Below are 13280 nucleotides of genomic sequence, written 5' to 3' on the forward strand. Positions count from 1 at the left end.
GGGGCCTGCCATGCAAAGCAATGGCAGGAACCTATTACTATTCTCCCAACAAAGTGTCTCTTTATAATTCTGTATTGTGGCGACATAATTCGCAAATAACTGCGAAAAAAACCCCATTATAAGTCAATGGGAAAAATCCTAGAAATACCCTATTTTTGAGGATTTTCTGTGTCGTCACAAAGAAATGCCATTCAAATTTCATTTTGTAGATACGTCTGTGATCTCTTCGAAAGTGAAGACGGCTCGTCGATACCAGTTACGGTTGGTCTACAATTTGTCTCTAAGCGACCCAAAGTTTCTCATTTTTCCTAAAATTACAGTGAGAGCCCATCTCGGCTAGAGTGAGAAATGAACAGGTTTTTTGAGCCCAAAATAATTTTGAAATCGCCATCACGCCCACAAATATCGCACGATTGGTATCAAAATCGGTCCTCACATTGATACACATGTCTGCTCCGGTAAAATGTTTTCGAAATTTATCTAGACCGTACGGTTTTCTGTCACGGTGCTTCAGAGCAAAGTCATGCGACAGGATTTTCTGAGGCTCTCAGGCTCTTTCACTAACAGTTCACACCTTGGTGTGAAACTTATTTAACATAGCAACGGAACTCAAGAGGCTATTGGCTGGTGGTTAGGACTACAAATACGCATCACTGTAGTTCTAACTGTAGTGGAACGCTCAGTTGAAACAGATCAGGACTGAACTGGCCTTTAGAACTAATTGCTGCTATGGGCTGTATATAACTGATTTAACTCAGTAACTGTTACACATGGGATTAGTTTGGCCCTTTGAAATGAAGCATACTGAAAATTTCAAAATAAAAGCCTTGAATATTTTTACATGACGTAATTGCTCTTTTTGGCTTTATTTGACTTTTTCATCCAAAGCACTCTTACACGTGGTATTAGTTCAGAACTTTAAAATGAAGCATACTGAAAATTTCAAAATAAAAGCCTTGAATATTTTTACATCATGTAATTGCTCTTTTTGGCTTTATTTGACTTTTTCATCCAAAGCACTGTTACACGTGGTATTAGTTTGGCCCTTTGAAATGAAGCATACTGACAATTTCAAAATAAAAGCCTTGAATATTTTTACATCATGTAATTGCTCTTTTTGGTTTTATTTGACTTTTTCATCCAAAGCACTCTTACACGTGGTATTAGTTCGGAACTTTCAAATGAAGCATACTGAAAATTTCAAAATAAAAGCCTTGAATATTTTTACATCAGCTACTTGTGTTTTGAGCATTATATAACTATTTTAACCCAAGGACTATTACGCATGGGATTAGTTTGGCCCTTTGAAATGAAGTTTAACAAAACTTCCAAAATAAAAGCCTTGACAACATTTTAAATCGTACTGAATGGTGCACGTCCGCCTCACTTAACGTTCTTGCGGTTCTCCGCGTGCCACTGATTACGTCGCGGCGTTCTTTAGCGTCGATGCCAATTTGTGGCGTGACGACGCCGGGCCCGAACCTGACGGGCGCGCCTTGGCAGGCCCCGGCTAAATTTCTTCCGAAATTTTCTAGTATTCTTTATTTTTCTTCCGTAACCGTTAATGCGGCTCATACCGCTGGGTGCACACCTACAAATGAGGTGTCAAAACGTGCAGAAAATTCACGCCATTGGAGTTATTACTTTTGGTGGGATTTGGGGTTAACGTGGCGACATAATTCGCAAAAAACTACGAAAAAAACCCCATTATAAGTCAATGGGAAAAATCCTGGAAATACCCTATTTTTGAGGATTTTCTGTGTCGTCACAAATTCACCGAGAAATGCCATTCAAATTTCATTTTGTAGATATGTCTGTGATCTCTTCGAAAGTGAAGACGGCTCGTCGATACCAATTACGGTTTGTCCACAATTTGTCTCTAAGCGACCCAAAGTTTCTCATTTTTCCTAAAATTAGAGTGACAGCCGATCTCGGTTCAGATCTGGGCACAACATTTCTTTCTCTTATCGCTGTAAATGTTCTGAGTGAGGTACAGATATGAATCTCGGGACTATCGCAGAAGACACATTGCCCTCTCATACGCTCCAAACGCTTTTCGAATATGTATTACGGTTCCCGAACAGGAAGGATTTGTTTCCAATGCTTTTTTTCAGTAAAACGTGTTGGCTCAAACACACAATTGTGTGTTTGAGCATGTATGACTCACAGCTCACACCTGCTGAGACCATTATTTACCATAGCAACGGAACTCAAGAGGCTATTGGCTGCTGATTAGGACTACAAATACGCATCACTGTAGTTCTATATATAGTGGAATACTCAGTTGAAACAGATCAGGACTGAACTGGCCTTTAGAACTAATTGCTGCTATGGGCTGTATATAACTGATTTAACTCAGTAACTGTTACACATGGGATTAGTTTTGAACTTTAAAATTAAGCATACTGAAAATTTCAAAATAAAAGCCTTGAATATTTTTACATCATGTAATTGCTCTTTTTGGCTTTATTTGACTTTTTCATCCAAAGCACTGTTACACATGGTATTAGTTTGTCCCTTTGAAATGAAGCATACTGAAAATTTCAAAATAAAAGCCTTGAATATTTTTACATCATGTAATTGCTCTTTTTGGCTTTATTTGACTTTTTCATCCAAAGCACTGTTACACATGGTATTAGTTTGTCCCTTTGAAATGAAGCATACTGAAAATTTCAAAATAAAAGCCTTGAATATTTTTACATGACGTAATTGCTCTTTTTGGCTTTATTTGACTTTTTCATCCAAAGCACTCTTACACGTGGTATTAGTTCAGAACTTTAAAATGAAGCATACTGAAAATTTCAAAATAAAAGCCTTGAATATTTTTACATGACGTAATTGCTCTTTTTGGCTTTATTTGACTTTTTCATCCAAAGCACTGATACACATGGTATTAGTTTGTCCCTTTGAAATGAAGCATACTGAAAATTTCAAAATAAAAGCCTTGAATATTTTTACATTATGTAATTGCTCTTTTTGGCTTTATTTGACTTTTTCATCAAAAGCACTGTTACACATGGTATTAGTTTGGCCCTTTGAAATGAAACATACTGAAAATTTCAAAATAAAAGCCTTGAGAATTTTTACATAAGATTATTGCTGTTTTGAGGATTATATGACTTTTTCATCCAAAGCACTGTTACACATGGGATTAGTTTGGAACTTTAAAATTAAGCATACTGAAAATTTCAAAATAAAAGCCTTGAATATTTTTACAGCAGGTAATTGCTGTTTTTGGCTTTATATGACTTTTTCATCCAAAGCACTGTTACACATGGGATTAGTTCGGAACTTTAAAATGGAGCATAATAATAATTTCAAAATAAAAGCCTTGAATATTTTTACATCAGGTAATTGCGCTTTTTGGCTTTATGTGACTTTTTTATCCAAAGCACTGTTACACAATGGAATAGTTTGGCCCTCTGAAATGAAGCATACTGCAAATTTCAAAATAAAAGCCTTGAATATTTTTAAATCAGATAATTGCTCTGTTGAGCATTATATAACTGATTTAACCCAATGACTATTACGCATGGGATTAGTTTGGCCCTTTGAAATGAAGTTTAACAAAACTTCCAAAATAAAAGCCTTGACAAAATTTTAAATCATACTGAATGGTGCACGTCCGCCTTACTTAACGTTCTTGTGGTTCTCCACATGCCATTGATTACGTTGCAGCGTTCTTTAGCATCGATGCCAATTTGTAGCGTGTCAACGCCGGGCCCAAACCCGACGGGCGCGCCTTGGCAGGCCCCGGCTAAATTTCTTCCGAAATTTTCTAGTATTCTTTATTTTTCTTCCGTAACCATTAATGCGGCTCATACCGCTGCGTGCACACCTACAAAAGAGGTATCAAAACGTGCAGAAAATTCACGCCATTGGAGTTATTACTTTTGGTGGGACTCGGGGTTAACATGGCGACATAATTTGCAAAAATCTACGAAAAAAACCCCATTATAAGTCAATGGGAAAAATCCTAGAAATACCCTATTTTTGAGGATTTTCTGTGTCGTCACGAATTCACGTAGAAATGCCATTCAAATTTCATTTTGTAGATACGTCTGTGATCTCTTCAAAAGTGAAGACGGCTCGTCGATACCAATTACGGTTTGTCCACAATTTGTCTCTAAGCGACCCAAAGTTTCTCATTTTTCCGAAAATTAGAGTGAGAGCCAGGGCCTTTAGATCTCGGCTAGAGTGAGAAATGAAGAGATTTTTTGAGCCCAAAATAATTTTGAAATCGCCATCACGCCCACAAATATCGCACGATTGGTATCAAAATCGGTCCTCACATTGATACACATGTCTGCTCCGGTAAAATGTTTTCGAAATTTATCTAGACCGTACGGTTTTCTGTCACGGTGCTTCAGAGCAAAGTCATGCGACAGGATTTTCTAGGCTGTCTCAGGCTCTGTCAGTAACAGTTCACACCTTGGTGAGAAACTTATTTAACATAGCAACGGAACTCAAGAGGCTATTGGCTGCTGATTAGGACTACAAACACGCATCACTGTAGTTCTATCTATAGTGGAACCCTCAGTTGAAACAGATCAGGACTGAACTGGCCTTTAGAACTACTTGCTGCTATGGGCTGTATATAACTGATTTAACTCAGTAACTGTTACACATGGGATTAGTTTGGAACTTTGAAATTAAGCATAATAATAATTTCAAAATAAAAGCCTTGAATATTTTTAAATCAGATATTTGCTCTGTTGGGCAATATATAACTGATTTAACCCAATGACTGTTATACATGGGATTAGTTTGGCCCTTTGAAATGAAGTTTAACAAAAATTCCAAAATAAAAGTCTTGAATATTTTTACATCAACTACTTGCGTTTTCAGCATTATATAACTGATTTAACCCAAGGACTATTACGCATGGGATTAGTTTGACCCTTTGAAATGAAGTTTAACAAAACTTCCAAAATAAAAGCCTTGACAACATTTTAAATCATACTGAATGGTGCACGTCCACCTTACTTAACGTTCTTGTGATTCTCAGCCTGCTATTGATTACGTTGCAGCGTTCTTTAGCATCGATGCCAATTTGTAGCGTGACAACGCCGGGCCCAAACCGACGGGCACGCCTTGGCAGGCTCCGGCTAAATTTCTTCCGAAATTTTCTAGTTTAACATAGCAACGGAACTCAAGAGGCTATTGGCTGCTGATTAGGACTACAAATACGCATCACTGTAGTTCTAACTATAGTGGAACCCTCAGTTGAAACAGAGGTTGACTGAACTGGCCTTTAGAACTACTTGCTGCTATGGGCTGTATATAACTGATTTAACTCAGTCACTGTTACACATGGGATTAGTTTGGAACTTTAAAATGAAGCATAATAATAATTTCAAAATAAAAGCCTTGAATATTTTTAAATCAGATAATTGCTCTGTTGAGCATTATATAACTGATTTAACCCAATGACTGTTATACATGGGATTAGTTTGGCCCTTTGAAATGAAGTTTAACAAAAATTCCAAAATAAAAGCCTTTAATATTTTTACATGACGTAATTGCTCTTTTTGGCTTTCTTTGACTTTTTCATCCAAAGCACTGTTACACATGGTATTAGTTCGGAACTTTAAAATGAAGCATACTGAAAATTTCAAAATAAAAGCCTTGAATATTTTTACATGACGTAATTGCTCTTTTTGGCTTTATTTGACTTTTTCATCCAAAGGACTGTTACACATGGTATTAGTTCGGCCCTTTGAAATGAAGCATACTAAAAATTTCAAAATAAAAGCCTTGAGAATTTTTACATGAGATTATTGCTCTTTTGAGCATTGTATAACTGATTTTATCCAATGACTGTTATACATGGGATTAGGTTGGCCCTTTGAAATGAAGCTTAACAAACTTTCAAAATAAAAGCCTTGAATATTTTTACATCATGTAATTGCTCTTTTTGGCTTTATTTGACTTTTTCATCCAAAGCACTGTTACACATGGTATTAGTTTGGCCCTTTGAAATGAAGCTTAACAAAAATGTCAAAATAAAAGCCTTGAATATTTTTACATCAACTACTTGCGTTTTCAGCATTATATAACTATTTTAACCCAAGGACTATTACGCATGGGATTAGTTTGGCCCTTTGAAATGAAGTTTAACAAAACTTCCAAAATAAAAGCCTTGACAACATTTTAAATCATACTGAATGGTGCACGTCCACCTTACTTAACGTTCTTGTGATTCTCCACATGCTATTGATTACGTTGCAGCGTTCTTTAGCATCGATGCTAATTTGTAGCATGAGAACGCCTTGGCCCAAACCGACGGGCACGCCTTGGCAGGCCCCGGCTAAATTTCTTCCGAAATTTTCTAGTTCCACCTTGATGTTTCATTGTGAATGGTTAGATTTGTTTGTTTGTTTTACCCCTCCAGGGTTTTGTTTGTGGGCTCTAGTGTCCCTTATATGAAAGTAGGCTGACAGGAAAGGGGGAAGAAGAGGGCGGAAGACATGCGGCCGCGTCGAGGACTCAAGGCCTCCAAACATAGGTCAAGCTATCCCCTATGCCACCACGAATGGTCAGATTTGAGGTTTGGCCACGCCCACATGTTTTGACTTACGAACATTCCTTTGATAACTTTTGACCTTCAATGCCTCAAGACTGTGCTGACTGAGTTTGAAGCCTAGATCTCAAAAGCTGTAGGACGAGTTCACTCAGATACTACGTCAATAAAAAAGACAATATGGCGGCTTTGATTCAAAATGGTCGACTTCCTGTTGGGTTTGGACCATGGCTCCAAGATACTTTTTTGTTGGTCCTGTCAAGATACACATGTGTACCAAGTTTCATAATTCTGGGTTAAAACATGGCTTGAGGCTGATTTTTAAAAACATTCTAGGGGGCGCTGTGGAGTACTTAGCCCACGCCCAATAGATATTTGACCGGATTCCTGTTGGTGGGTGGACAAGGATTCATCTCAGTTAGTTTGGTGCAGCTGAGATCTTACGTGGGAAAGTTATTCCACCTTGATGTTTCATGGTGAATAGCCATATTTGAGGCTTGGCCACCCCCACATGCTTTGACATAGGAAAATTCCTTTGATAACTTTTGACCTTCAAAATCTCAAGTTTGTGCTGACTGAGTTTGAAGCCTGGATCTTGAAAGCTGTAGGAGGAGAAATGGACATGATGGTGGATTTGATCCAAAATGGCTGACTTCCTGTTGGGTTTGGACCATGGCTCCAAGAGAATGTTTAGTAGGTCCTGACAAGATACACATATGTACCAAGTTTCATAATTCTGGGATAAAGCATGGCTTTATTTTATTTTTATATAAAATAAAATAAAGCGCTAATTCGCTGTGGAGGGAATTATTAATCCCTCCACAGCGACCTCCCCTCCACCCCCAATACTGTGTGTAGGGGCGGGGGTGGACGGACAAGGATCGATCTCAGTGCGTTTGGTGCAGCGCGGTCGAAACATGAGGAATCTAGAGCCAAACGTATGGCAGCGCAGTGACTTGTTACTTCGCGGAGGCGCCGCCACGACCACGCCCTCCACTGAAAACTCTTGGCGCTTTAAAGCAAGTGAAACCAACTTGTTATTTGTTATATGACACAAGGTTATCTTGATTAGGTCAAGAGAGCCAGAGATGGAGCTTTCCGTAAAAAAGTCACTTCCTGCTCCGGGGCTTAGATGACGTCAGACAATTACGACATAGGATCCTCAGGGATCCAACCAGGATCACTCATGCCAAGTTTGGTGCCAATTGACTGTTTTATGTTAAAGTTATAGCGTTTCCTTTGTTTTGGCGAGTACGCCAAGTTCGTGTACTTCTGAGGGTGGGAGGGGTTATCTACCGAGTTTCAGATCTCTGAGACCTACGGTTTCCCCTATCTTACGTTAAGGGCGCTGTGGAGTAGTTTGGCCACGCTCACTTGATTACACCGGAATCCGAAAATTTTTCTTGGGGGCCAATTTTGGTGAGTTTCTGAATATGATAAAGCCTCCAAAGGCCGCGCGAAGTGGCGGAAAAATAATTTTAAAAAAATCGAGAAATCTTGCTAAAACAATAGGCCTTGCCTTCGCCAGCGCTTCGCTGCTCGGGCCTAATAATTATCATCCCGGCTCAAACCCACCTGAATCAAATGGCCGGATTTCCTCACCATGCTAACCGGGCACGATAACTCCAGAACCTGCTGATTTAAATCATTAGGTGCAGCTCTGAAGGCTGTAACATGCATGGATGCAACATTTTTCTTTACCAACTCGTTTGAGCAGTCTGGGAGACTGCTGCCCTCAAACTTCATGAAGACAGAAGATTAAGACAATGTTACACCAAAATACTTGACAGCTAAAACATTTTTTTACCCATTTTTTTCTCCGAAAACCTTTTGCGGCGGTAGTGGCTCGTATTTTTTGCGACACTAGGCCAGGGTTTCTCAATTCCGGTCCTCAGGCCCCCTGCCCTGCATGTTTTAGGTGTTTCCCTTCTGCTTCTCACCTGGATTGAATCTATGGGTCATCAACAGGTTTCTGCAGCACTTGATGGTCATGCAATCATTTGAATCAGCTGTTCTGGAAGAGAGGCACATCTAAAACATGCAGAGCAGGGGGGCCTGAGGACTGGAATTGAGAAGCACTGCACTAGGCAGACAGTAGTGATGGGCTATCTGAACCAGGCTTCGAGGCTTGTACCGAGTAATAAGGGGGCGTGTCCGATGAAGCCCCGCTTCGAGGCTTGTGTTGTCTTGTTGAAAACCACGTGACTGGCAACAAACGAGGCCTCGCATTGATTGGTCACGTGACAGCTTCATTTTGCGTGTCGGTTTTCAAAATAAAGGCGTGATGAGCCGCTGCTTCTCGAGTTATTGTATTTGATCGCATCAGGGGAGGATTTGTCTTCAGCAGTGGCCGAAATAAAAGGAACCGTTTATAGTTCATGTGTATTAATGATTTTGATGATGGCACTCATCAAAATGTAATGTTTGTTATTGATTTTCTCAATTGATTATATTTTATGACATTATATTTGTGTTTTTTAATATGTAAAACACTTTGAAACTGCAATGTTGTTCTCCAAAGGGTTGTGAATACAGCCCAAAAAATCATTGGCTGCCCTCTCCCCTCACTGGAGGACCTGCACAGCGACCGCTGTCTAAGAAAAGCACAACACATCACAAAGGACACTTCTCACCCTGGACCTTCTCTGTTCACACTGCTGCCTTCAGGCAGAAGATACAGAGCAACCAGAACAAGAACCAACCGTCTCAGAGACAGTTTCTACCTGACAGCAATAACAAAACTAAATGCAATCAAAAACAACCATTAATCATCATGAATGATGTATGTGAGAATGTGGCTATTCTTATTTATTAGTTTTTTTGTGTGCGTTTTTTTTTTTTTTTTACCAGTTATTTGTTATTTCTTACATTGTGTGAATTGTGACAGTTATTTTTTGTTTTTAAGCATATGCACTGACTGATGGTACTTTTAAAATTTCGCTGTTCTTGTGACAATGACAATAAAGATTTATCTATTTATCTATCTAAAAATGTGCTACACAAATGAACTTGATTGAAAAGGAGCCAGCGAGGAGAAATAATCTGACATCTGCGAATACTTTGAGATGATCATTCACAAGGTTCTTAAATAAAAAATAATTAAACCCTTCACCTCCAAAATTCTTCTTTGTTCTGGAAAAATATATCAGTCTTGCACAGCAGAAACAGACTAAAGCTGTTGGAAGAGTAAAATTCCGGCCTGATGAGTAAAAATATAAGGGATCAGATCAGAGAGCCAATAGGAATCCAAGAAAAAGAGAACTTTTGAAGAATTTTAGTTTTTAGGAGGCAAATCAAAACTCAAAGAATACTGTCTGCCCCAACAAGCACCGCACTCTGAGTACACTAAAACAAATGTCTGTCAAATCAGTCAATGACAAAAGAAAACAGCCACTGACAGTCAACATATACCAGGATTGACTACAAATCATTTTAATAACTAAAAAAGATTAGTTAAATAGGATTTAATTGACTCTCCTGTTACCAAACATGAGTTTGACAAAGAGTTTGAGTTTGTGACAATATTGCATGTACTAATTGTTTTTAAATATGTCTGTCTGAGTGACAAGGCTGTCACAGCTTGGACTGCAGATGTCACTAGTGAGAAATGAATGAACCACCGAGTAAGAAACCTTTGGGCAAAGCAATGGGCCGGAAGCTTCATTGCTTCATGAGGCTTCATTTGGCCATCACTAGCAGACAGGAAAGAGGGCGAGGAGAGGACATGCGGTAAAGGTCGCCGGGAGTCGAACCCGCGACGTCCGCGTCGAGGACTAAGGCCTCCAAACGTGGAGCGTGCTAACCACAGCACACCCTTGCTAAAACATTTCTATGAAACCTTCAGAATTCCTTGAGTGAAAGCATTAAAGCTTATCACCTGGATAGCACAACCTTTACACAATGGTTTGATCCAGATCATAGATGCATCCACCATTAAAGACAAAAAACAGAACCAGGAGTCTGTACTGAACAAGCTTTTATTAGGCGAGTTACTCTTTCTTGGCAGCAGCCTTCCTCATGGCTGCCAGGACGTTGCTCAGCTCCTCTCTCTTCCTCTTGGCCCGGATGTGTGTGCCAATCTGAAAATCAAGAGATAATGTTTTTTATTTTTGTACATTATATTTAGTACCGGTATATGAAAAACAACATTCTCCATGACATTTTTTTGTTTAAGGTCAGGATCAGGACATTTGGATTTCTGAAGTCTAAACAAGTAATTGTTTTAGAAAATGATTCTATGCTGGTCAAAAGAGAAGATTACAATTCTTTTCATTTTCTGAAAGGCCACAATTTATAATGGCTTTGATAGGTTCATTCACATCTCAGTTAACTGGAGGAATAAGTTGGGATGCATTTTAACAGGCAACACACCCCAGACACACAGCTTCATATCTGTTAAGAATTAAACACTTATGGGTCTCTGCAAGTCTGCTACCTCCTTGGGTCCCCTTTCAAGGTATCTGAGGTGTCATCTGCATGTGAAGTATCAATCAATCTTTATTTGCACAGGACTATTGCACACTGGAGAGTAACCAAATAATATAGGCAAAATGGTGAAGTAAAAATAATGACAATAAAATAAGCAGTAAAAGCAGCAGCCAGCACACTGCTCAGGTCAGATGGGTCATGTGTCTCAGTGATGGAGATTCTGGGGTCAATAAAGCTCAGATGAAAAGCTAAAGGCCTCCTAAAGATGCTACAGTGCATCCCCAAAGTCTTCACAGCACTTCACATTTTCCACATTTTGTTTATTCCAAATTGTATTAATATCTTTCCTTCAAATTCTACAGAAATGTTGTGTTTCCACTGGTGCATTTCACTCTAGCCGGTTAATGTGCGGCTCAGTTCTACCCCAGAGACACTGTACTCTGTAAGAAGTGAATGATGTGTAGGGAAAGAATGGACTGTTTTCTGCTTCACTGATAACCATCACAACTAAAACACACACACTACAACCAGGAAACTGAAGGCACTGAGGTAGGCAAAAGTACCTAAAAACAAAATGTAAAGAGTTTCATTTCTCTAATCAAATTTTCTTCATGCATATTTGAAATAGTTTATAAACAGAAAGGTAATGCAGTAATACAGGTGGTCCAACAAATACACACCTGGCTTATCAGAGAAGAGTACACTGCTGGGACTGTACATGAGCAGATGTGCAAAAATAAACTGCTCTATATATGATGTCAAACATGACCTTAAGATCCAGTGATGCCACAGTAGTGAATCTACACTGTTGGCTGAATTTCAAACCAAAATTAAGACAAACAACACTGATAACAAAATGATAAAAATGGTCTAAACACTATTGGTATAAAATCAAGAGTGCCCTTACTGTTATCATCTAAATAGATAGCACGTAAAATTCTGAATTGGAACATTTATGATATTGATGAAGTGTCTTTTAGGAATGTAGGTGACAAAAATGAAAAAAAAAAGAAGAAAAGACAACATTACTGCTGTCCTGTCTGAAGCAGCCAGGACAGCCCTTCTCACCCTCTTCTTGATGAACTTCAGAGCTCTCTTGTCCTTGGACACCTTCAGCAGCTCCATTGCTCGCCTCTCATACGGAGCAAAGCCACAAACTTCACGGATCGTGTCCCGAATAAACTTGCTGTGTTTGGTCAAACGCTGCAACGTAACACCCAACTGTCAACTTCAAACTAAATTAAAAGCACATTTGTGGAAAAGTATAGCTTTTAAAAATTTAACATGGCCTGCTTCGTATGCAGAGAAGCAGATACTTACCCCGCGTCTGCGGCTGTGTTTTGGAGCAGTAACATTTTTGGTTACTGGATGACCTTTGTTGAGGCCAACAGCCATGGGATAACGAATAGCCATGTCTGCAAAAGACCACGTGGAAACATCAAAATAAAACACTTAATGAGGGAAAGGACAGCGCTAAACATGAGCCAAATATAGTCGAGCAGCTTGTGGTATATGCGGTTTCTAAAGAAAAATAACCGACTCACCGTTTTGATGCACCACAGTTTTAATGTCACAACTCTAATGGAAGTCAGATTTGTGACATACTCTACTTCATTGTCTGCCTCTTATCACCTCAGCATCCGTAATGAACTCCAGGTAGCAGTAGAAACACGCTACTGGGCCTGTGTTCATTATCTCACGCCGTGTCCAAAGTCAAAGTTCCTAACACGCGTCGACAATGTGAGTTAATTCAACTGGTTTGCAGAACACCAAAGAGTCATGTTTTCCGATTAGCCTCTTTACTCGACACCTGTTCATATGGGTTTAATTTGAACGTCAAATAATTCTGAGAGATCCCTCTGTTAGAGACTTGCTGTCCCGGTATGCTAGCCAAGCGCTACCGAATATAGTGCCAAGTTAAAAAGCTAACGCTTCCTGAAATATTACGGTGCAATATTACACAGAAATAAATAACAGAGTTCATGATTGTGTTTGAACAAAATGGATAAACAAAAAAGGGAAGGATGGCAAAGATTTGAATAAGATTCTAGCCACTACTCAGGCATTACAGTAACTTACCTGCTGTCTAGAATGGCGCTCAAACCGGAAGGACTGGTGATGGGAAAAGGCGGGGCATAAGCGGGCTCCCGTAGGGAAGCAGTAATATTAGCGCCCCCCGGTGGCTTGGAAGTACCATGGGATATCGGCGAGTTTCAAAACCCGTAAAATTTTTGTTTTTCTATACCAACAATTAGAGGAACGTGTTCTTTCTATGTAGGAACAAAATTCCATATATTCCCACAGACAATAAAGTCGTGTTGTAAGTTAA

General features: G+C 39.3%; 1 protein-coding gene across 1 annotated transcript; it reads right to left on the reverse strand.

Moving 5' to 3' along the window:
• Positions 1–10484: 10484 nt before the first annotated feature.
• Positions 10485–13123, reverse strand: rpl36 (ribosomal protein L36). The gene is made up of 4 exons (XM_028028669.1): positions 13031–13123; positions 12272–12366; positions 12020–12154; positions 10485–10602 (listed from the first exon to the last, which is right to left on the reverse strand). The coding sequence occupies exons 2-4, from the start codon at positions 12362–12364 to the stop codon at positions 10513–10515; spliced, it is 318 nt and encodes a 105-aa protein (XP_027884470.1). The 5' UTR covers positions 12365–12366; positions 13031–13123; the 3' UTR covers positions 10485–10512.
• Positions 13124–13280: the final 157 nt, after the last annotated feature.

This window comes from Xiphophorus couchianus, chromosome 9 (assembly GCF_001444195.1).
Source record: "Xiphophorus couchianus chromosome 9, X_couchianus-1.0, whole genome shotgun sequence".
NCBI lineage: Eukaryota > Metazoa > Chordata > Actinopteri > Cyprinodontiformes > Poeciliidae > Xiphophorus > Xiphophorus couchianus.